This window comes from Phyllobates terribilis, unplaced genomic scaffold, assembly GCF_046119375.1.
Source record: "Phyllobates terribilis strain yellow unplaced genomic scaffold, ASM4611937v1 Scaffold_8__6_contigs__length_399053987, whole genome shotgun sequence".
In the NCBI taxonomy this organism is placed as follows: domain Eukaryota; kingdom Metazoa; phylum Chordata; class Amphibia; order Anura; family Dendrobatidae; genus Phyllobates; species Phyllobates terribilis.
The window spans coordinates 204,653,066-204,678,802 of record NW_027362768.1 but is presented as its reverse complement, the minus strand read 5'-3'; the positions used below and the strand labels follow the sequence as shown (position 1 = coordinate 204,678,802).

Here is a 25,737-nt window from a genome sequence, read left to right as displayed (position 1 = left end):
CTCCCGGTGCTCCCACTGGTGAATGTTACCTATCACTTCTATACCGCTCCCGGTGCCCCCACTGGTGAATGTTACCTATCACTTCTATACCGCTCCTGGTGCTCCCACTGGTGAATGTTACCTATCACTTCTATACCGCTCCCGGTGCTCCCACTGGTGAATGTTACCTATCACTTCTATACCGCTCCTGGTGCTCCCACTGGTGAATGTTACCTAACACTTCTATACCGCTCCCGGTGCTCCCACTGGTGAATGTTACCTATCACTTATATACCGCTCCCGGTGCTCCCCACTGGTGAATGTTACCTATCACTTCTATATCGCTCCCGGTGCTCCCACTGGTGAATGTTACCTATCTCTTCTATACCGCTCCCGGTGCTCCCACTGGTGAATGTTACCTATCACTTCTATACCGCTCCTGGTGCTCCCACTGGTGAATGTTACCTATCACTTCTATACCGCTCCTGGTGCTCCCACTGGTGAATGTTACCTATCACTTCTATACCGCTCCCGGTGCTCCCACTGGTGAATGTTACCTATCACTTCTATACCGCTCCTGGTGCTCCCACTGGTGAATGTTACCTATCACTTCTATACCGCTCCTGGTGCTCCCACTGGTGAATATTACCTATCACTTCTATACCGCTCCTGGTGCTCCCCATCACTTCTATACCGCTCCCGTTGCTCCCACTGGTGAATGTTACCTATCACTTCTATACCGCTCCTGGTGCTCCCACTGGTGAATGTTACCTATCACTTCTATACCGCTCCCGGTGCTCCCACTGGTGAATGTTACCTATCACTTCTATATCGCTCCCGGTGCCCCCACTGGTGAATGTTACCTATCACTTCTATACCGCTCCCGGTGCTCCCACTGGTGAATGTTACCTATCACTTCTATACCGCTCCCGGTGCCCCCACTGGTGAATGTTACCTATCACTTCTATACTGCTCCTGGTGCTCCCACTGGTGAATGTTACCTATCACTTCTATATCGCTCCCGGTGCCCCCACTGGTGAATGTTACCTATCACTTCTATACCGCTCCCGGTGCCCCCACTGGTGAATGTTACCTATCACTTCTATACCGCTCCTGGTGCTCCCACTGGTGAATGTTACCTATCACTTCTATACCGCTCCTGGTACCCCCACTGGTGAATGTTACCTATCACTTCTATACCGCTCCTGGTACCCCCACTGGTGAATGTTACCTATCACTTCTATACCGCTCCCGGTGCTCCCACTGGTGAATGTTACCTATCACTTCTATACCGCTCCCGGTGCTCCCACTGGTGAATGTTACCTATCACTTCTATACCGCTCCTGGTACCCCCACTGGTGAATGTTACCTATCACTTCTATACCGCTCCCGGTGCTCCCACTGGTGAATGTTACCTATCACTTCTATACCGCTCCTGGTACCCCCACTGGTGAATGTTACCTATCACTTCTATACCGCTCCCGGTGCTCCCACTGGTGAATGTTACCTATCACTTCTATACCGCTCCCGGTGCCCCCACTGGTGAATGTTACCTATCACTTCTATACTGCTCCCGGTGCCCCCACTGGTGAATGTTACCTATCACTTCTATATCGCTCCCGGTGCCCCCACTGGTGAATGTTACCTATCACTTCTATACCGCTCCCGGTGCCCCCACTGGTGAATGTTACCTATCACTTCTATACCGCTCCTGGTGCTCCCACTGGTGAATGTTACCTATCACTTCTATACCGCTCCTGGTACCCCCACTGGTGAATGTTACCTATCACTTCTATACCGCTCCTGGTACCCCCACTGGTGAATGTTACCTATCACTTCTATACCGCTCCCGGTGCTCCCACTGGTGAATGTTACCTATCACTAATATACCGCTCCCAGTGCTCCCACTGGTGAATGTTACCTATCACTTCTATACCGCTCCTGGTACCCCCACTGGTGAATGTTACCTATCACTTCTATACCGCTCCCGGTGCTCCCACTGGTGAATGTTACCTATCACTTCTATACCGCTCCTGGTACCCCCACTGGTGAATGTTACCTATCACTTCTATACCGCTCCCGGTGCTCCCACTGGTGAATGTTACCTATCACTTCTATACCGCTCCTGGTGCCCCCCCTGGTGAATGTTACCTATCACTTCTATACCGCTTCTGGTGCTCCCACTGGTGAATGTTACCTATCACTTCTATACCGCTCCTGGTTCCCCCACTGGTGAATGTTACCTATCACTTCTATACCGCTCCTGGTGCCCCCACTGGTGAATGTTACCTATCACTTCTATACCGCTCCTGGTGCTCCCACTGGTGAATGTTACCTATCACTTCTATACCGCTCCCGGTGCCCCCACTGGTGAATGTTACCTATCACTTCTATATCGCTCCCGGTGCCCCCACTGGTGAATGTTACCTATCACTTCTGTACCGCTCCTGGTGCCCCCACTGGTGAATGTTACCTATCACTTCTGTACCGCTCCCGGTGCTCCCACTGGTGAATGTTACCTATCACTTCTATACCGCTCCCGGTGCTCCCACTGGTGAATGTTACCTATCACTTCTATACCGCTCCCAGTGCTCCCACTGGTGAATGTTACCTATCACTTCTATACTGCTCCTGGTGCTCCCACTGGTGAATGTTACCTATCACTTCTATACTGCTCCTGGTGCTCCCACTGGTGAATGTTACCTATCACTTCTATACCGCTCCCGGTGCTCCCACTGGTGAATGTTACCTATCACTTCTATACCGCTCCCGGTGCTCCCACTGGTGAATGTTACCTATCACTTCTATACCGCTCCCGGTGCTCCCACTGGTGAATGTTACCTATCACTTCTATACCGCTCCCGGTGCTCCCACTGGTGAATGTTACCTATCACTTCTATACCGCTCCCGGTGCTCCCACTGGTGAATGTTACCTATCACTTCTATACCGCTCCCGGTGCTCCCACTGGTGAATGTTACCTATCACTTCTATACCGCTCCTGGTGCTCCCACTGGTGAATGTTACCTATCACTTCTATACCGCTCCTGGTGCTCCCCATCACTTCTATACCGCTCCCGGTGCTCCCACTGGTGAATGTTACCTATCACTTCTATACCGCTCCTGGTGCTCCCACTGGTGAATGTTACCTATCACTTCTATACCGCTCCCGGTGCCCCCACTGGTGAATGTTACCTATCACTTCTATACCGCTCCTGGTGCTCCCACTGTTGAATGTTACCTATCACTTCTATACTGCTCCTGGTGCTCCCACTGGTGAATGTTAACTATCACTTCTATACCGCTCCCGGTGCCCCCACTGGTGAATGTTACCTATCACTTCTATACCGCTCCTGGTGCTCCCACTGGTGAATGTTACCTATCACTTCTATACCGCTCCTGGTGCCCCCACTGGTGAATGTTACCTATCACTTCTATACCGCTCCCGGTGCTCCCACTGGTGAATGTTACCTATCACTTCTATACCGCTCCCGGTGCTCCCACTGGTGAATGTTACCTATCACTTCTATACCGCTCCTGGTGCTCCCACTGGTGAATGTTACCTATCACTTCTATACCGCTCCCGGTGCTCCCACTGGTGAATGTTACCTATCACTTCTATACCGCTCCCGGTGCTCCCACTGGTGAATGTTACCTATCACTTCTATACCGCTCCCGGTGCTCCCACTGGTGAATGTTACCTATCACTTCTATACCGCTCCTGGTGCCCCCACTGGTGAATGTTACCTATCACTTCTATACCGCTCCTGGTGCCCCCACTGGTGAATGTTACCTATCACTTCTATACCGCTCCTGGTGCTCCCCATCACTTCTATACCGCTCCCGGTGCTCCCACTGGTGAATGTTACCTATCACTTCTATACTGCTCCTGGTGCTCCCCACTGGTGAATGTTACCTATCACTTCTATACCGCTCCCGGTGCTCCCACTGGTGAATGTTACCTATCACTTCTATACCGCTCCTGGTGCCCCCACTGGTGAATGTTACCTATCACTTCTATACCGCTCCTGGTGCTCCCCACTGGTGAATGTTACCTATCACTTCTATACCGCTCCCGGTGCTCCCACTGGTGAATGTTACCTATCACTTCTATGCCGCTCCCGGTGCTCCCACTGGTGAATGTTACCTATCACTTCTATACCGCTCCCGGTGCTCCCACTGGTGAATGTTACCTATCACTTCTATACCGCTCCCGGTGCTCCCACTGGTGAATGTTACCTATCACTTCTATACCGCTCCTGGTGCTCCCACTGGTGAATGTTACCTATCACTTCTATACCGCTCCCGGTGCTCCCACTGGTGAATGTTACCTATCACTTCTATACCGCTCCCGGTGCTCCCACTGGTGAATGTTACCTATCACTTCTATACCGCTCCTGGTGCCCCCACTGGTGAATGTTACCTATCACTTCTATACCGCTCCCGGTGCCCCCACTGGTGAATGTTATCTATCACTTCTATACCGCTCCTGGTGCCCCCACTGGTGAATGTTACCTATCACTTCTATACCGCTCCTGGTGCTCCCCATCACTTCTATACCGCTCCCGGTGCTCCCACTGGTGAATGTTACCTATCACTTCTATACTGCTCCTGGTGCTCCCCACTGGTGAATGTTACCTATCACTTCTATACCGCTCCCGGTGCTCCCACTGGTGAATGTTACCTATCACTTCTATACCGCTCCTGGTGCCCCCACTGGTGAATGTTACCTATCACTTCTATACCGCTCCTGGTGCTCCCCACTGGTGAATGTTACCTATCACTTCTATACCGCTCCCGGTGCTCCCACTGGTGAATGTTACCTATCACTTCTATACCGCTCCCGGTGCTCCCACTGGTGAATGTTACCTATCACTTCTATACCGCTCCCGGTGCTCCCACTGGTGAATGTTACCTATCACTTCTATACCGCTCCTGGTGCTCCCACTGGCGAATGTTACCTATCACTTCTATACCGCTCCTGGTGCTCCCACTGGTGAATGTTACCTATCACTTCTATACCGCTCCCGATGCTCCCCACTGGTGAATGTTACCTATCACTTCTATACCGCTCCTGGTGCTCCCCACTGGTGAATGTTACCTATCACTTCTATACCGCTCCTGGTGCTCCCCACTGGTGAATGTTACCTATCACTTCTGTGGGGGTCGTGATGACATTCCACTCGTCCTCCAGTCACTCCAAATTAAGGCTATGAGCATGGGTCAACCATTCAAAGAATGAGTCAGGCAACAAGCTGGTTCAAACTCAGAGCACGCTCAGAAGGCTACTGGCAAGCCACGATCTCAGCAATGTTCCGCTTTTATTTCCGCATGCACAAACCTAAATACACTACATAATGGGGAGGGGAAAGGGGTTGTCCGGGGCGGGTAAGCCATGAAAGTCCAGTGTCTCGCCACTCCTGATTGGTCCACATCTCCTTATCTCAGTCTCTGGGCAGATATTGCAGCCGTCAGCTTATAATCTTGTTTCGTTTCTCTGAAATAAGTCTTGGCAACACTGGAACTGTCTTAGTTTAAGTTTCGATTTGAGTAATACGTAGCAAGGAAAGCTTATTGATATATGACACAAAATGGTGGTTAGTACATTAGCAAAAAAGCGTATAAAAGTTACAAAAGTATAAAAGTTACAAAAATATATATATTCTCTTTTACCCCGACATTCCCCCCTAAACACTAAGCTTTCCTTTGCTTCGGGGCCTTTGAGACTGTCCATGTGTGGGGAGAGGGGAGGTGGATTTCTTCACCCAGTCATCTTAGAAGCTGCCCCCTTATGGGACGCCCCCAGACAATTGAGCCCTACCCTGAGTGACACATGGAGTTCTCCCAACTGACCCTAAACTAAATCTCTCAATTGGACTTTGTTATGGGGGGGGTCTGATTAGACTTGTTCAAAGAAGTGTATTTCTCCATATCTTCTCTTGATTCAGAAAGGTCCCGGAGGTTGGGACAGCATTGGTTATATTTTCCTGTTATAAGGGGACTATGCAGCACAGGACCACCAGGCCCAATAATAGTAGACCTCCCATTACTAGACAAACTTGTTGGAGGAATCCCTTGAGCCCTCCCAACCAACCTGAGAAGAAGGAGGTATCTACCCCTGTGTGGTAGCTGTCCACCCTGGGACAGACAGTAAGCATATGGAAAGGATATAGAAGAAGGTAGTCATCTTTTATAGACTCGTTCTGTCTCTCTTGCAGTGGGAGGCGTGAATCCAGGTGCTCTTGCCCTCAAGCTTCAGAGCCGTCGGGGTGGTGAGAAGCACAGTGTACGCTCCCTCGAACCGCGGCTGGAGGCAGTCTTTCCGGACAAACTTCTTCACATACACTAGATCGCCTGGGATGAAATCATGTACTGCATCACCTGTAGATTCTGGGAGAGAAGCAGATACTGGAGAGCGGGTGTTAGTCAATTCTCTAGACAAGGCAATCACAAATTTTACCACTCTATCATGTGTTTCAGACAACTCTTGGGGCCTAATCTCTCCTATCTTGGGTGGGGTCCCAAACAAAATTTTATAGGGAGTCAGCCCATGTTTGGCCTGAGGAGTGTGTGTGATATGATACAATACTATGGGGAGTAGGTCGGGCCAGGGGAGGGGATGATCTTTGGTCATTTTCAAGAGCTGGGTCTTGAGTGTGGAATTCATCCTTTCCACTTTGCCTGAACTGGCAGGATGGTGTGGAGTGTGGAGGCCCAAATCTGTTCCCAACATGTTCCAGAGTTCTTTGTAGATATTTGCTGTGAAAGCTGGTCCTTGATCCGATTCTATGACTTGGGGAACTCCAAATCTGCAGGCAACTTCGGTGATCAGTTTCTTGGCTGTGACTTTAGCAGTCATGTTGACAACCGGGTAGGCCTCGGGCCAGGCTGAGAACATATCCACGGCTACCAAAACGTACTCCTATTTTCCTGCTTTAGGCATTTGGATATGGTCGACTTGTATTCTCTGCCAAGGGTAGTCTGGTTTAGCCAGGTGTTGGAGAGGGACCCGTGCCGCACACGTTGGGTTGCAGGTGGCGCAGACAGAGCAGGATTTTGAGTACGCAGTGACAGTGGAAGAGATTCCGGGTGCAAAGTACAGTTTCTTGATACATGCCAAGGCTTGATTCTTTCCTCTGTGTGTAGGCCCGTGAGCCCATGCTGCCACAGCTGAGTACATGCGTTTAGGCAAGCAAGGCTTCCCATCCACTTGGTAAAGAGTCGAGTTGACCTTTGAATCTTTGTGACCTGCCAGCACGGCTCCTGCCGATTTCCATTGCTTGACTTCTTCAGTGGGGGTCTTCCTTTGTTCCTCACACAATTTTTCTTCAGGCATCTTGACCCCCCTGGATTCCACTCGTGTCTCCGCTGGACTTGTATGGTCTTCCGCCGGCTGTTCTTTGGCTCTTGCTCTAGTGAGCGCCACAGCTACGGTTTGCAGGGTCTCCCCCATCTCTTCTTCCTTTTCCTGCCACTTTGATGACACATTCTCCACTGCTGCAGTCTTGGCTGCTTGGTCAGCTAGGTGGTTGCCCCTGGCTTCTCTGGATTCTAGTCTTCCATGAGCCTTGACCTTGATAACAGCAACCTGAATGGGTAGTTCCAGGGCCTTCATTAGGGCCTTAATCCATGAGGCATGTTTCACTGGTGTACCTGCAGCTGTGATGAATCCTCTAGACTTCCACAAGAGTCCAAAATCGTTGCAAATTCCATGTCCCTACCTGGAATCGGTATATATATTCGCCGTTGTTCCTGCTGCCAGATGGCAGGCCTCTGTGAGAACCACAAGTTCAGCTTCTTGTGCAGACATGTATGGTGGTAGAGCTTCAGCTTTGAGGACTGTTAGGTCCGTTGTGACAGCATATCCCGTGTGGAACTTCCCTTGAGGGTCTGCGAGACGGGATCCATCAGTCCATAGGTGGAAGGCAGGGTCTGCGAGCGGATGTGCCACCATATTCTCTGGAGCAGAAGTCTCTTCCTGCAAAATTTTTATACAATCATGAGGTTCCACCAATGGACCTTCACCCTCTTCACCTTCCCCCCTAGAAGGTGGAAGCAAAGTGGCAGGGTTGATAGTCAGACATCTGAGAAATGTTATATTGGAGGGCAACAATAGGGAACACTGCAGCCGCAGGTGTCTTTGGTTGGTGAGATATTTCGGAGATGTTTGTTGCAGAACAGCCGAGAGATCATGGCCAGCCTGTGTAACTAGATCATGTCCAAGGACGATATCAGCTGACTTGTCAAGGAGGATGTGAGCAGCGTGGACCGCCTTAAGGCACGTGGGGGCAGTTTGGGCGACAGGGTCCAGGCGGGCTGAGTAGTAGCCCAAAGGCCGATACTTATGATCATAACGTTGTGCTAGAACTCCAGAGGCATGACCTTCCGATTCCGAGACAAAGAGGTGAAATGGCTGAGTATAGTCTGGTAAGCCCAAGGCCGGGGCAGAGACAACAGCCTGTTTAAGGCGGTCAAAACATAGTCTGTGTTGATGAGAAACACGTGGATCTTCAGCATGAAGCCAAACTGAGCCTTCATTCTTGAGACAGTCGTACAGAGGTTGCATGAGCTTTGAGGCATCAGGGATCCATTGCCTGCAGTAAGTGATGAGGCCAAGGAAAGTCTGCATAGCGGAATAGGTGGTTGGGAAGGTGATATCCATGATGGCTTGTTTTCTTTCTTCAGTCAGATGTCTAGCACCTTGTGATATACAATGTCCGAGGAAAGTGACCTTGGGCAGACACCATTGGACTTTGCCTTTCGAGACTTTACAGTTAGCTGAGTGAAGAAACCAGAGAAGGGATGCTGACATCTCTGGCAAATTTTCTTCAGTGCCACAGAGTAAAAGATCATCCACATACTGTAGAAGGGTGACCTGAGGGTTCTCTTGAACCCATGGCTCCAGAATAGACTTCATAGAATGAGTGAATTGGTTAGGAGAGTTCTGGGCTCCTTGTGGAGTCCTGGTCCATGTAAACTGTGCTCCTTGAAAGGTGAAGGCAAAAAGAAACCACGAATCTTCATGTAAGGGTATACTGAAAAAAAAAACGTTGGCCAGATCTAACACCGTAAACAAGGTGGCCGTTGGAGGCACCTGAGACAAAAGGGTGTTTGGGTTGGGTACCACTGGAGTTTCTAAAATGGTAGCTGCATTGACGGCTCTGAGATCCTGAACCAACCGGTATCTTGGAGGCTCTCCCGGAGCGGTTTTCTTTTTTACAGAAAAGAGGGGTGTATTGCATGGAGAAACACATCTGACAAGGACTCCTGATTCCAGGAGGGAAGCGACTTGGGTACCCAAGCTTTGTTCTTGTGCAGCCTTGAGGGGGTATTGTGGCAACCATGGGTACCTGTGTCCAGGCTTGAGGTGTACTCGGACCGGGGTAACCTGCAGGAGGCCGACGTCTTCTGGCCCACTGGACCACAGAGAATGAGGGAACTGTGAGGTATCAAGAAGAGTGTGAGGTTGTATGGTCATCATCATGAGAGGGAAGGCTTTAAGAACACCGCGGTCTTCAGTCCCTTGTTTGGAATGAGGGTCCCGCAAAAGAAGCTCCATACCATGGTTTCCGAAAGTAATTGTTGCCTTCATCCGCTCTAAGAGATCGGCTCCCAACAGATTGACAGGGCAAGTTTCAGAGACCAAGAATCTTGTGAGTACTCCGGTGAACGGTCCTGCAGACACAGGGACTGTGAGTGGAGAAGAAATATGTTGGCCTTCTACCCCAACACAGGTGAGGGTATCCGATGATAGGGATACAGAAGGAGGGAGCTGTGCAGAGGAAATGACAGATGTGGCCGCCCCAGTGTCCACCAGGAACTCCAGTGGTTGATGGTCCACCTGTAAAGTGACAGTCCCACAGGCGGCCGTGAGATGCGTAGCCGGGAAAGTGGACACTGGTTGACCGAGCCGTCATTGGCGTGGATGAGATGGTTCACGGGAAGGTCCATGATTGTGTGGACCGTCATGAAATGAGCGGTCATGGTACTGTCTGCGGGTTAGACAGTCTCTGAGAATGTGATTAGGGTTACCACACTCCCAACACAACATTCGTCCTTCAGAATCACGAGATTGTCTTCTATTTCTGGATGGTCCCTTGTCATCTCTTCTGTCTCGTCTTCTATATGTGGGAGGAGTATCATCACCTGTGCCTTTAACCATTACCCACTTGATTCCATGTTGGTTGCCAGGGGGTGGGTAGCTTTCATGAGCTTGATATACCATGGCAGGTGCGGCTTTCTTCTTTGGCTTAGTATCTTTTTCCATTTTTAGTATTGATTTTTGGAAAGCTTTAACGAAGTCCACCGCGTCGTTGAAAGAAGAAGAACGAATCTCGGGCCGTACTCTCAGGACTTCATCTCTGAGAGCGTCTTGTAGGCCATCTACTAGGGCCTGAACCAACAGGACGGCCTGCGTCTTGACGTGAGGACTGTATCCGAGATCCTCAAAATGCATGCTGAGTCTTGCAGCATATCTTTCCACTGATTCATCAGGGTCTTGTTGAACATCTTGTACAGATCCAGCTTGATCTGACAAGCGATTCTGAGCCCAGGCTTTTAACTGTTTCATGTATTCTAGGCCGGATTCATACGTACTAAGAGATCCTGCTTTTGTGGAATCCATGGCCTTTTCGATAGTAGGCAAGAAATATTCCTTGGCCTTCACAGATGTGATACCTGCTAAATCAGCCAAGGTTGCTCCATAAATGGCTCTGGTTGTGTCCAAGCGTCTAGCATACTGCATGGGAGATTTATCGGGATCAGGAAGCTTTGAGACCAGAGTGTCTACTTGTACTGGGGTAAAGGGTTGATATTTGATCATCCCTAAAGGTCCAGGAACTTGTTGAGGACCGGGCAGCGTCGCTTGTTCCTTGGTGGTGTTTGGGGTGGCCGCTAGGGAGGATTCTTCAGGCAACAGAACCGCATTGGGAATCGGTGTCGGGGAGGAGGTTGCCACTAGTAGCTCAAGGGCCAAAGGCATAGCAACATGAACTGCAGGACTACGGACACAGACAATGCGTATCGAGTCCAATCCATGAGGGAGGGTCTCTATGCCTTCCTTGAGGGCCAGTACGTGTTCCTTTATGCACGGCCCGAGTGGGTAGCCGAAAATTCCAGAAGATATGAGTGGTATCGCTAAAGTGCGTCTGGGCATATCCTGATGGCTCAATTTTCCTGCATGAAGGAGTAGTGAACGGATGGTAGATGCGAGAGTGGAACGTGACTCTTCAGGGTTCCGGGAGTCATAAATAGGACCCACTGCATGTATGATGACATCAGCGGGCAGTTTACCCGCACGGGTGACTAAGGTCTGGCCTTGTGAAAGCTCTCCGTTTTCGGCTAAGTGAGCCTGGCATTCTGCAGCCAGAGTAGAACCAGCAGCAAGGGAAATTTTGCGAGCCAATCCTCCAACATGGCTCATATAGGTGTTTGCAGGGTTGACTATGGCCCCCACCCGATGTGTAAGGATGTCACCATAGCCTATTGACAGAGTGACAGGGCGTCCTGATGGGTCTACTAGATTCCGGGAGCGGCAGGGGTCCCAGACTTCTGAGGGGCTGGGGGGTGGTGTTCTTTCAGCAGTTGCTTGGAGCAAGGGCCGGAGTACGGGTAATGGATGTGGGGTGGAGGATGCCATAGGAGACGTATGGGGTAAAGGAGGGGGGGGCTGGAGTATTTTGAGCCCATCCCTCATCTGGCTCCGTATCGTCTTGAGTAACAGTATGTTGGCGGAGGGAGAGCAGTCTGGCCTGAAATTCTGGGGAGTTGAGGAGGATATCCCCAGGGTTGTGAGTGACTCCCATAGGAAACAGGGGAAGCGTCTCAGCATCGTGGACTGGAGCAGAGGGTGTCACATTAGTTTCAGATGGGTGCTCTGGGACTGCGGGCTTTTCCACCTGTGCTGGTGGCTGGTAATATGCACCGGACGGATCTAGTAGTGGATATAGGCCGGATTGGGGCTTTCCGGGCCTCCCACAACAAGCAAGAGGTGTAGCAAGATGGCCGTTGGAGGGAGGAGGTGGAGTGGGGTTGTTCTTGGAGGCAGGAAAAGGTGTAGTAAGATGGCCGTTGGAGGGAGGAGGTGGAGTGGGATTGTTCTTGGAGGCAGGCTGGGCATCGTGCCATGGGCGGCCCGCCCCAGAGACACAGCAGAACTCCGCCCAGAGTGGGTTTTGCTCTCCACACCCCCGACACGTCCACTCCTCCGGTGATTTGTTGTTGGTACCATTATAGGGCGGTGGCTGAGGGCTCGGTGTAGTGACAGGCATCAAAGGTGCAACGGCCATTTTGGGGGCACATAACAAATCACAGTCTGCAGCTTTCATGTATCCAAACAAAGGCTCGGCATTCTCTGCCCCCCCCACACTATCTACCTCTTTCCAGCCTTCAGACTTCAAATCACTCGCTACTCTAAGATGTGCTTGAGCCTGGTGCAGAAGTCCTAAATCACTCAACTTTCCCTTTCTGTGTAACACATTCTTTCTACACTGAAAGTTAAAGCCTGCCTGTACTGGATAAGCTTATCATGTTATACAAATTCCTAACATTCTTCTTGCCTTCCCGTAACTCCACTAATTGGCTTAACTCCCACAGCAGCATTCCGCAACTTACGAGATCTTTCAAATTTAAATATACGCAACATTTTCTTCTAGAATGCAATGATCTGTCGCGACTCAGATCACTGGTGCAGTCCACAGGTCGCCACTCCTCAGTGTAGAGCACACCTCAATACACTGATGAGATAGAGAGACACCTCAATCTAACTCCTTTCCTAGCCTTGAATGGCGACTTTACAGTGCGACTCACCACGGCACCCTGACTACAGGTCACCACCCGTCAGTGTAGAGACACCTCAATACACTGATGAGATAGAGAGACACCTCGATCTATCTCCTTTCCTACCACAGCACCACCCGACAGTGTAGAGACACCTCAATACACTGTTTCCTAACCTTGACTTTACAGCAGTCTCTGTGTTAGACGAAGAGCACTCCTCAATTCGTCAAAGATTCTTTCTCCCTTACACTACAATTCAGGAATGCTTTGAAACTTCGACTATCAGTTACGGGAGGCAGCTATCTAAGAAAAGTACAGTGACCGGGGGAGGAGGAGGTGGTGTTCACACGAGCACGCGCAGGCATGCGACGTTACTCGTTTTAACACTTGCTGGTTCAGGACGTGGTGCGGGACGCCTGAGGTCTCACCACTCGACCGGTCACCCACCCAGATCCAACCTGACAACCCCACAGAAACCGCTGCGGCTGACACACAGGCAAGTGAGACATATAAAATACATCTCAACTTACCGTGTTCGATGGAGGTTGATCAGGCCTCAAATTCAGCCACCGCGGTCACCACCAGGGAAGTCAGCAATATGGGTCCGGGAGGGCGGCGTACCGCTAGCCACGCCCCACGTTGGGCGCCATTTGTGGGGGTCGTGATGACATTCCACTCGTCCTCCAGTCACTCCAAATTCAAACTATGAGCATGGGTCAACCATTCAAAGAATGAGTCAGGCAACAAGCTGGTTCAAACTCAGAGCATGCTCAGAAGGCTACTACAGACAACGTTCTCAGCAATGTTCTGTGTTTATTCCTACATACACAAAACTAAATACACTACATAATGGGGAGGGGATAGGGGTTGTCCGGAGCGGGGTAAGCCATGAAAGTCCAGTGTCTGGCCACTCCTGATTGGTCCACATCTCCTTATCTCAGTCTCTGGGCAGATATTGCAGCCGTCCGCTTATAATCTTGTTTCGTTTCTCTGAAATAAGTCTTGGCAACACTGGAACTGTCTTAGTTTAAGTTTCGATTTGAGTAATACGTAGCAAGGAAAGCTTATTGTTATATGACACAAAATGGTGGTTAGTACATTAGCAAAAAAGCGTATAAAAGTTACAAAAGTATAAAAGTTACAAAAATATATATATTCTCTTTTACCCCGACACTTCTATACCGCTCCTGGTGCTCCCACTGGTGAATGTTACCTATCACTTCTATACCGCTCCTGGTGCTCCCTGCTGGTGAATGTTACCTATCACTTCTATACCGCTCCTGGTGCTCCCCACTGGTGAATGTTACCTATCACTTCTATACTGCTCCTGGTGCTCCCCGCTGGTGAATGTTACCTATCACTTCTATACCGCTCCCGGTGCTCCCTGCTGGTAAGTGTCACTGATCACTTCTATTCCGCGCCTGGTGTGCTGCCCTGGTGACTGCCATTTATCACTTATATACCAATCCTGGTGCTCCCCACTGGTGTGCGTCCACATTGAACATATGGGACTAATTATATCTGGGAGGAGAAAAATTAATTATAACTAGTAAGTGTGAGAGAGTTCACCCTCCAACCTCCATTGACGTAGGGACCTCCTGTAGTTTCCATGTAATTACATCAGAAGAATGCTTTGACAAAAAGACAGCAAGTCTAAGATTTATGTAATCCGAGGAGGTGAAGTGCGCTTCTCAGGCATAAGTTTCCTCTAATCAAAGCCAGGATCTTAATCCTTTTAGTGCCAGAAGTCCGTGATGAATATTGGGGTTTTGCATCTATCCAATATTTAAGGGAGATATATTTTCAATGTTGTAGCAAAGGGACGGACATAATGCATTCACTTACATCACTGTAAGGGCATTCTAACCCCTCCAACTCGATATTTGCTAATGGATGGTGCTATCCATGTCATGTTTCATTTCTATAGACAGGTAAAATCACGATAAGAAATATGACGACAATATCTGCCACCTGGGACCTGCGGGGGTGAAGATATCTTATAAGTTGGGGATCTTATAAAATTCTAAAGGAACTAGCACATCCCACAACCAGCTCCCACATGAGGTCATCAAGGGGAGGTGTATGGGCATAGATTTGAGCTAATAAAAATGAAAGTTGGGGTCCCTGTTCATTCTGGAAGACATAGTTTGCTGTGAGTGTTTTATTTTCCCAGTCAGAGTAATTCCCTTTGCTAAGCTCTGAACCAGTTCTGTGACATCTGGTTTAGTCATTCTCTGTCGTTATTTCTTTTTATTTCATGTAATTGTATATATCGTATTGTTCTGTTCCCATTTTGTAACATCTTTGTGTATTTTTATAAACGCTGCCTACCTTCCCGGATTTAAATATATAAAGTTTAATAGCTCCGTTCCTCTTGATCTGTAAACCGCAGCTCTGAAGCCATACGCTGCCTGTAACGGGTGTCCAATCGGCCTGTATAAACGATTGGTGGTGGGAGCTAGTAGTAGCTGGCAGCGACTGTACCGGGAAAGATACATATATCATCCGTTGGAATCGGAGGTGTATATACCATACGCTCACTGTGTATTCCCCAATAAGCGGCCGAATAGTGGAAGCAGCCGCAGCGGCGTCCATCCCTAGTCACTCAATTACGTAATTGCCCTGACTGTTGGAGGCAGCGGAGTTGCATTCCTTAACAAACTGGTGACAGCGGTGGGATCTGTCTGATCTCTCCAGTGTCACCTGTGAAAAAGTGGAAACAGTGGTGGGATCTGCATGATGACCCCCTCCTGTCTGTTATCCTTGACAGTCTGTAATTACTTCTACACCGCTCCTGGTGCAGTGCTCTCCGCTGGTGAATGTCACTTATCTTATACACCGCTCTTGGTGCCAGTTATGGGGGCGGATCACATGGGAACCCTGTGAAATCATATTGTTTTTATCTCCACAGTTTCCCAGACTCTCGCTGGTTCTGCAGAACATCCGGGGAATGAGGTGAGATGACGGATCATCAGAACTTTTCATTGTCTCTGACTTTGTCCAATTATTCATTGTTTTTAAGATCAAATCATTATGTGTCTAGCTTAAGTGATAATCACCTATTCATATCAGATATCTATATATCTATATATCTATATATATATATATCTATCTAAGCAGATGAAGTAAAACGCCATCTCGTACTTTTCATCATGGATTAAATTGAGCCAAATCTAGCACTGTATTAAACTGCCCATGACCCCTGCAGCGGGGACCGTAATTAGAGTTGGTTATGTGTGAGAGCGCAGACCAGGTACAGCGGACAAAGGAATTTGGGAGACTACTGATCTATGGCCGATGGAGATAACATATCACTCTAGGCCTCACTTTGACCAGAAAGGCAAGCAGATTGCTTCAGTTCAGACTGCAGTATGAATATTGGGGTTTTATGAATGACACAAATATGACAGACCTATTTTCGACATGGTGAGGAACGTAATGCATTGCCTTGCGTCACTGGGCGGTTACAACAGCACCTCCAAGTTAATATCAGTCAGATGAACGACAATATCTTATCTATGCCATGTCTATAGAAAGATAAAGTTGTGATAGGAAATATGGCATTAATATCTCCCACCTGGGAACTTCAGGGGTGAAGATATCGTTAAAGTTGGAGGATGCTATAAGTTTTCTAAAGACCTAGCCACTTCCCTGACCAGCCCTGTTATTAGTCACTGGAGGGGAGGTATGTGGGCATCACTTGTGTTAATAAAAGCAAATACCTAACTATAATCATTGTCAGTCCTGGAAGACCCAATGCGCTGTGGTTGTGTCCAGTTCCCCAAAAAAGGACTGCGTCCCTGCACTACAATTTGCGCCATTTCTGTGAAGCAGGTTTAGTATAATTCCTTTGTTATTCCTTTTTATTTTTGTGATTTTATATGCAGTATCGATTTATCCATTTTGTAACCTTTGTATACACGAATCACAAAAAGTTAAAATGCACTCTAACCTTTTCAGGTGAACTCAATGTGACGGTCTCTAAACTTTTGAATGCACATATCAAACTGTTCAATGTTTCAGGACTTTTTGCACAACTTGCTGTTCTCTAACAACGAGCTTAATGGCAAAATTCACACCAGGTGTTTGATCCATGAATCAGTCAATAAGTATTGGGGTTCAATTAGAATTGGTATTAAACAGTGGTCCTCATCATGCTGTTCACATTGTGACATCATGAGACCAAGACGACACCTAAAAATTGATGAACAGTACCTCGCCATTGTTCAGGCTTCAAGCAGGATGATCTCAGACGGAAGAGGCCACTGAGCTTAGAGAGTCACAGAGTCCTCAGCAGGGTGCAGCTGGGATACAGAGACTGGAAGAGTCACAGAGAGGCAGAGAAGTGGACGTCCTCTGCCACATCCCACACTGATGACCGCTTTGTATCGCCAGCGTGTCTGCGCTCTGCCTCCCTCCCCTGCAGAGACGCCAGCTCACTTCCCGCCGCAGTCCCACGCTTCCTCTCCTGCTGCTGATGGCCGGGGTACACGTAGTGCGCGCAAATCCCCAGGCACAGTACTTAAGGCGCGTGCACGATCCCTCCTTCTTAAAAGGGCCGCGTGCGTGCCATCCTAAAGTCTCCCCAGCCAATGGCTGGTAGAAAATGACTATATAAAGCACCCGCACCTGCATGGAGGTGCCTGTGCAACATTGTTAGTCTGTTTCTAAACTCTCTTGCTAGCTCTGAGGTCCCAGTGCTCGCCAGCACCTGCCTGCCTGTATATCAGCCATGTCCATCTGCACTAGCCTGCCTGTCTATCAGCCATGCCCACCTGCACCTGACGGCCAGAATACCTGTCGTGCCCATCAGTACCTGCCTGCCTGTGTGACTGGCGTGTCAGTCACTATACCAGCATACCAGCGTGTCAACCAGTACTTGCCAAGTCACCATCCCTGGCCGTTCTTGCCTCCTGTCCCTTGGGGGTCAGCTGCCATCCACCAAAGGTCAGTCCTGGTGTAGCGCCTTCAGATTAGGCACAGTGGTTCCACCCCCCATTGTGTTACACCTTCGTTGTGAACAATGCCCTTTGGAACTGGATGATGAATGCCACATTACTCCAGGCACATTTAAGGGAGGTGAGAGGCCTGAAAGTTTCACGTCAGACCATTCGAAACCGTTTAACATCAGCGTGGTCTGCGTGCTAGACAACCTGGAAGGGTCCCCGACCACACAACCAGGCACAGACATCGTCTTGCATGGGCCAATGAGTATCTACGCTGGACTAAGGACCAGTGGGCCTCCAAGCTGTTCATTGATGAAAGTAATTCTCACTGAGCAGAAATGATGGCCACCAACGATGTGGAATACGTCAAGCATAGCGCTATGCTTCAGCCACCATTGTCACCAGATGAGCCTTTGATGGTGGTTGTGTTAGTGTTGGCAGGTGTCTCTAGTCAATACAGAACTGCCCTACACTTTGTGAATGGTACTGTGAAAAGCCCCTACTACTTGAATAACATCATTAATCCAGTCATTGTGCCTCTGCATTAACAACACAGGCCTAATTTCATCTTCATGGACAATAATGCTCCAACTCCTCGAGGTCACATCATAAGAGAACTGCTGCTGGAGACTGGGGAACCTCAAGTGGAGCGGCCTCGACTTTCTCCAGACCTGAATCCCATAGAAAACCTATGGGATCAGCTGAGTCTCCATGTAGAGGCTCGTAACTCTGTACCCCAGAACCTCAATGACCTGAGGGACGCCCTTCAAGAAAAGTGGGATGCCATGCCTCAGCAGACCATAAATCCACTTGTGAACCGCAGGAGATGTCGTTGTCGAGCTGTAATTGATGCTCCAGTCCACATGACAAGTTATTGAGACATTGACATGTTTAGGAGGGGTTTACCCACCACCGGTGTTGGCTTTTGTGTTAGTAAATTGTTTGAGATGAGGAAATCACCGTTACATGCTTCTACTTAATAGGAACAAAAAACCCAAATACATGGTTGCTGAAGGCACGTCAATAGCTGTAGGTGAGCGCGTGCCGTAACAGCAGCATAGCTCCAAAGTACATATAATAGCAGGAGACAACGAGAGCGTTTAAATGCAAATAAGAAAATTCTTTATTGAATAAATATATAAATTGTAAAATTTCACATAGTCAGTAAAACATCTACAATGTGTTCAGAACAGAAGCAGACACCCCATCAGGATAACCACTCCAAGGAGTAAAGGTAATAAAGTTTACAAGTATACATAACCACATATCAGCACGTGACCACCTAACAAGTGACGTGAAGGGGAGCAGGAAATGCTGCTAAAACACCCCATAGCCGACCAAGAGCCAAACAAAAGGAGCAACATGTGGTAGCCCTCCTAAAGAACTGTGCTGAAATGGAACATGAATGAAACCAGTAGTAGACACTTACCCTAGGACAGGAGACCCCCCAGTGGAGGGCCATTTATATGGATACACCGAAATTAAATGGGAATGGTTGGTGATATCAACTTCCTGTTTGTGGCACATTAGTATATGGGAGGGGGGAAACTTTTCCAGATGGGTGCTGACCATGGTGGCCATTTTGGATCCAACTTTATTTTTTTCATTGGGAAATATTTATATTTATATGTATTTTTTTTTCATGCTTTGGAATCTGTTGTGTATATACCAAACGCTTACTATGAGCTCCCCAATAGCCGGCCTAGTGTTGGAAACAGCCACCGTCTCGTCCATCACTGGTCATTCAATTGCGTAATTGTCCTGACGTTTGGAGGCGGCTGACTGTTGTTCCCTTGACAAATTGGTAGCAGCGTTACTGATCTGGTTTGAGCAACCATTCTTGTCACGAACAGCTTTCACGGTCCCTGCGAGGATTCTGTGCAGAGTTTTGAGGATCGGACGCTGTTTAACCTTACTTGAGACATTACTGTACGTGTTGCAGTTACACTCCTCCCCCTCTCTTGTTTTTCTGTCCTATCTTTTATTTGGCATTCATGGCTGCAGTTGGGGAGGCCTGGTCTAACCAGCAGGAGGAGGCTGTTGCTGCCATCTTACGATCAGACAGATTGACTCCATTCTCAAAAACAGGCAGCAAATGATCGCTGATCTGTTGCAATGGAACAAGAAGCAAGTCCGTCACCCGAGCCCTGATGAAGGGTTTGTGAGCCAAGGCCTGGATGTTAGAGCTGCAGAGGTTCTGCCGACGGATGAAAGCCTCATCAGCAACCAGGGTACACAGGCCCCGACCACCGACCTCAGCGCTGACGATCTGGCCAATTATTTCAAAGAAAAAATTGACCATATCCGACAGGAAATTTTCTCCCAATCCCCAAATGTTATGCATGCTCTCCCCCGCCACATTGTATCTTGCTCATTTTCTGACTTCGAACCAGTCACGGAAGATGAAGTGATCAGGCTCCTTGCATCTTCTCGCCCTACCACCTGCACCAGCGACCCTATTCCCTCACATCTCCTTCAGTCCCTTGCTCCAGCTGTCACCACTCACCTAACTAAAATTTTCAACCTTTCCCTATCATCTGGTATCTTTCCCTCTTCTTTTAAACATGCCAGCATACAACCATTACTTAAAAAACCATCCCTCGACCAGAACTGCACAGCCAACTATAGACCTGTTTCCAATCTTCCCTTTATCTCTAAACTCCTGGAACGCCTGGTCCACTCCCGTCTAATCCGCTATCTCTCAGACAATTCTCTTCTTGACCCTTTACAATCTGGTTTCCGCTCTTTACATTCTACTGAAACTGCCCTCACTAAAGTCTCTAATGATCTACTAACAGCTAAATCCAAAGGTCACTGCTCCCTGCTGATCTCCTGGATCTCTCCGCAGCATTCGACACTGTGGATCATCAGCTCCTCCTCACTATGCTCCGCACTATTAGCCTCAAGGACACTGTTCTCTCCTGGTTCTCCTCCTATCTCTCTGACCGCTCCTTCTCGGTGTCTTTTGCCGGCTCCTCCTCCCTACTTCCTCTTACTGTCGGGGTTCCTCAAGGATCAGTCCTAGGCCCCCTTCTTTTCTCCTTATACACCGCTCCTATTGGACAAACAATCAGTAGATTCGGTTTTCAGTACCATCTCTATGATAATGACACCAATTATACACCTCTGCTCCGGACATCACCCCTGCATTACTACAAAAGACCAGTGATTGTCTTTCTGCTGTGTCTAACATTATATCCTCCCTCTACCTAAAACTGAATCTGTCAAAAACTGAACTCCTCGTCTTTCCTCCCTCCACTAACCTACCTATGCCCGATATTGCCATTTCCGTTTGTGGCTCCACCATTACTCCCCAGCAACATGCCCGCTGTCTTGGGGTCATTTTTGATTCAGATCTTTCTTTCACTCCTCACATCAAATCACTCGCTCGTTCATGTCATCTACACCTCAAAAACATCTCAAGAATCAGGACTTTTCTCACCTTTGACTCAGCAAAAACTCTTACTGTCGCTCTTATTCATTCTCGTCTTGACTATTGCAACGCTCTACTAATCGGTCTCCCTCTTACTAAACTCTTCCCTCTCCAATCAGTCCTTAACGCAGCAGCCAGGATCATATTCCTCGCCAACCGCTACACCGATGCCTCTTCCCTGTGCCAGTCATTGCATTGGTTACCCATCCAATATAGAATTCAATTTAAACTTATCACGCTTACCCACAAAGCGCTCCATGCTTCAGTACCCCCCTACATCTCCTCCCTTGTCTCAGTCTACCACCCTACACGTGCCCTCCGTTCTGCAAATGACTTGAAACTAAAATCCTCCATAATCCGAACTTCCCACTCCCGTCTCCAAGATTTCTCGCGTGCTGCGCCAATTCTTTGGAATGCACTACCCAGGACAGTTCGATTAATTCCCAATACCCACAGTTTCAAGCGAACCCTAAAAACACATTTCTTTAGACTGGCGTATCGCCTCAACACACTCTGTCCGTCCCAGTTTTCCCCCATATTAAAATCTAATTCAACTTCGGGTTCATACCAACCATGCACATAATAGCCTCTGTCAGGACTGTACACATACTGGCTGACGACCAGTCCATGTATTATTATTTATCCTATTCAGTATATCTAGGCTGCATTATACAATATATGTACTTTTTACCTTTTGTGTTTCCCTCACTTCCTCATAGACTGTAAGCTCGCGAGCAGGGCCCTCACTCCTTTCGATATGAGATATGCTTATTCTGTATTGTCTGTATATGTCCCCCCTAAAATTTGTAAAGTGCTGCGGAATATGTTGGCGCTATAAAAATAAAAACTTATTATTATTATTATTAATGTGGAACCCCACCTGCAGATAACCCTACTGCAACTCAACGCAAAGGATCGCAGAGGACGACTTAAGCTGATTCAGCAATACCAAGAGTGAGAGGCTGCTGAGCGACAAGCAGAGAGAGCGGAGCAACAGGCTCAAACCGAGCCAGAGGCTGCGGAGAGACAAGCAGAGAGAGCGGAGCAACAGGCTCAAACCGAGCGAGAGGCTGCGGAGAGACCAGCAGAGAGAGTGGAGCAACAGGCTCAAACCGAGCGAGAGGCTGCGGAGACACAAGCAGAGAGAGCGGAGCAACAGGCTCAAACCGAGCGAGAGGCTGCGGAGAGACAAGCAGAGAGAGCGGAGCAACAGGCTCAAACCGAGCGAGAGGCTGTGGAGAGACAAGCAGAGAGAGCGGAGCAACAGGCTCAAACCGAGCGAGAGGCTGCGGAGAGACAAGCAGAGAGAGCGGAGCAACAGGCTCAAACCGAGCGAGGGGCTGCGGAGAGACAAGCAGAGAGAGCGGAGCAACAGGCTCAAACCGAGCGAGAGGCTGCGGAGAGACAAGCAGAGAGAGCGGAGCAACAGGCTCAAACCGAGCGAGAGGCTGCGGAGAGACAAGCAGAGAGAGCGGAGCAACAGGCTCAAACCGAGCGAGAGGCTGCGGAGAGACAAGCAGAGAGAGCGGAGCAACAGGCTCAAACCGAGCGAGAGGCTGCGGAGAGACAAGCAGAGAGCGGAGCAACAGGCTCAAACCGAGCGAGAGGCTGCGGAGAGACAAGCAGAGAGAGCGGAGCAACAGGCTCAAACCGAGCCAGAGGCTGCAGAGAGACAAGCAGAGAGAGCGGAGCAACAGGCTCAAACCGAGCAAGAGGCTGCGGAGAGACCAGCAGAGAGAGCGGAGCAACAGGCTCAAACCGAGCAAGAGGCTGCGGAGAGACCAGCAGAGAGAGCGGAGCAACAGGCTCAAACCGAGCGAGAGGCTGCGGAGAGACAAGCAGAGAGAGCGGAGCAACAGGCTCAAACCGAGCGAGAGGCTGCGGAGAGACAAGCAGAGAGAGCGGAGCAACTGGCTCAAACCGAGCAAGAGGCTGCGGAGAGACCAGCAGAGAGAGTGGAGCAACAGGCTCAAACCGAGCAAGAGGCTGCAGAGAGACAAGCAGAGAGAACGGAGCAACAGGCTCAAACCGAGCGAGAGGCTGCGGAGAGACAAGCAGAGAGAGCGGAGCAACAGGCTCAAACCGAGCGAGAGGCTGCGGAGAGACAAGCAGAGAGAGCGGAGCAACAGGCTCAAACCGAGCCAGAGGCTGCAGAGAGACAAGCAGAGAGAGTGGAGCAACAGGCTCAAACCGAGCAAGAGGCTGCAGAGAGACAAGCAGAGAGAACGGAGCAACAGGCTCAAACCGAGCAAGAGGCTGCGGAGAGACAAGCAGAGAGAGCGGAGCAACAGGCTGAAACCGAGCGAGGGGCTGCGGAGAGACAAGCAGAGAGAGCGGAGCAACAGGCTCAAACCGAGCGAGAGGCTGCGGAGAGACAAGCAGAGAGAGCGGAGCAACAGGCTCAAACCGAGCGAGAGGCTGCGGAGAGACAAGCAGAGAGAGCGGAGCAACAGGCTCAAACCGAGCAAGAGGATGCGGAGAGACAAGCAGAGAGAGCGGAGCAACAGGCTCAAACCGAGCAAGAGGATGTGGAGAGACAAGCCGAGCAAGAGGCACAAGATAGTCAGGCTGACAGACCACCAGCTGAAGATATCCTAACTCCAGAAGGAGCAATCTACCCCACTGAACTGTGAGTCCAGTAATGCCAACACCTTTAAAGAAGCACTCCTCGGGGGCCTGGCAGCCGACTAACATGGCTGTGTGAGTACTGAGCTCCGTCTCACCCAGAGCCTGTTCAGCAACGTATGCAGCCTTTATTCTACTTTTTATGGCTCATCCCTCTCGCCTAACACCTGGCATGATGACCTGAGGTATAAGAAATCAGAAGCGCCAAGGAAAATTGGAGTTTTACTTCACAGAAAACCGGGGCAAAGATGACACCGAGACTTCCGTTCACAGCCATGTCTCTGCTGATGGCGTGTTGCTCCCCGTGACCTGGACACCTCCAGCGGAGTTGTGCTCCCCGCCCACAGTGAGCACAGGACCCCGGGGTCCCTCCTCGCAGCAAAATCACTCATCGGGTTCAAGATATAGTCCCCTGGCAGACATGGAGGAGGATGTAGTCCCGTCGGAGAGGGGGAGGGATATTTCCTCTCCCACGGTCAGCCCAGCTAAACAGAGACAGAGGCTGGAGGAGGAACTTCAAGTGTCAGCAGGGGACACATCCAGCCCTGCTACATCCAGCCCTGCTACATCCAGCCCTGCTACATCCAGCCCTGCTACATCCAGCTCTGCTACATCCAGCCCTGCTACATCCAGCCCTCCTACATCCAGCCCTCCTACATCCAGCCCTCCTACATCCAGCCCTGCTACATCCAGCCCTGCTACATCCAGCCCTGCTACATCCAGCCCTGCTACATCCAGCCCTGCTACATCCAGCCCTGCTACATCCAGCCCTTCAGTAGCACTGGCACAGTTCAGCATCAGATGATCCAGCATCAGGCAACTTGCTTAGAACTGCTGAAAACCACCAGCATATCTCTATGTAAAAGGATTTTGCCAGTCTATTATTTCCTATACAAACTCTAACTAAGGAACTAGATAAGAGAGTATCTCACATGGAACATAAAATGGAAGACTTGACACCCAACAAGCTGATGGATGCACATAATGAGCTCTCAGACTAATTGGAAGCCATGCAAACTAAACTGGTGGATTTAGAGGATCGGTCTCGGCGAAGCAATGTAAAATTGCGAGGGATACTAGAAGATGTACCTCCTCCAGAACTGAGGGGATTCCTTCCAGGTCTGATTAAAGCAACTATCCCTGACTGCTCCCCAATAGACACCATCATTGTCAGAATCCACAGGGTCCAGCGCCCAAAGCGTCTACCAGAATCAATGCCCAGAGATGTCTTGGCCGCATCCATTTCTTTCATATAAAAAAAGACCTACTACTCTTTTCCAGAAAAAAAGGGAGAACTCCTACGCCCTCTTCACAAATTAAAACCTTCGCAGATGTTTTGGCAGCGACTCTCCACTTCGGCAGATTATTGACTCCCATCACTTTGACTCTGAGAGGAAGGGAAGTGGCATGAAGATGGGGTTTCCCGCTGAAGCTCCTTATATATTACAGAGGAAAGTGGCACACGGTCACATCCTATGAAGAGGGAGAAAAGCTCACGCGTAACTTTACACTAATAGGACCCACTCATCCTAACAGACCTCACCCACCCGGCTGTCCTCAACCAAGAACTAAGCGATGAATGATGGACTCTTCTCCGTCTGGGTAGAGAGGGAATCCTGTTCCTTTTTCAGCCAATCGGGAGGAACTTTTCCCCCTTCTGGGTTACTGACGAATCAGCCGCACAGATTCAGTAGATCCTTTAGTTGATCTGCTACCTAACGGTTAATGTTGGTCAGAGTAACGTTTTGTAGTTTCTGTTCTCTTTTACATTCAGGCTAATGCTGAAGTGTTGGTGGATTTTGGGAATGATGGAGTTGATGTTGCACCTCTGTATATGGTTGGTCACAGATCTTATCTGGCTTCAGCATTTTCCTAATTTTAAAAATGGTGATTAAGATACGTTCAATGAATGTGAATGGTCTTAACAGTCCACAGAGAAGATCTTTTTATGTGGAAGGAGGTGGTTTCCTCTAAATGTG

The 25,737-nt window shown here is 49.2% G+C and overlaps 1 protein-coding gene across 1 annotated transcript in view; it reads left to right on the top strand.

Moving 5' to 3' along the window:
* The window catches only part of LOC141157139 (fatty-acid amide hydrolase 1-like), a 150,775-nt gene that overhangs the window by 77,891 nt on the left and 47,147 nt on the right, over positions 1-25,737 (top strand). Inside the window, exon 11 of the mRNA XM_073644040.1 lies at positions 15,666-15,709. Within this exon, the coding sequence (XP_073500141.1) occupies positions 15,666-15,709 (44 nt within the window). The remainder of the gene's footprint in view (positions 1-15,665; positions 15,710-25,737) is intronic.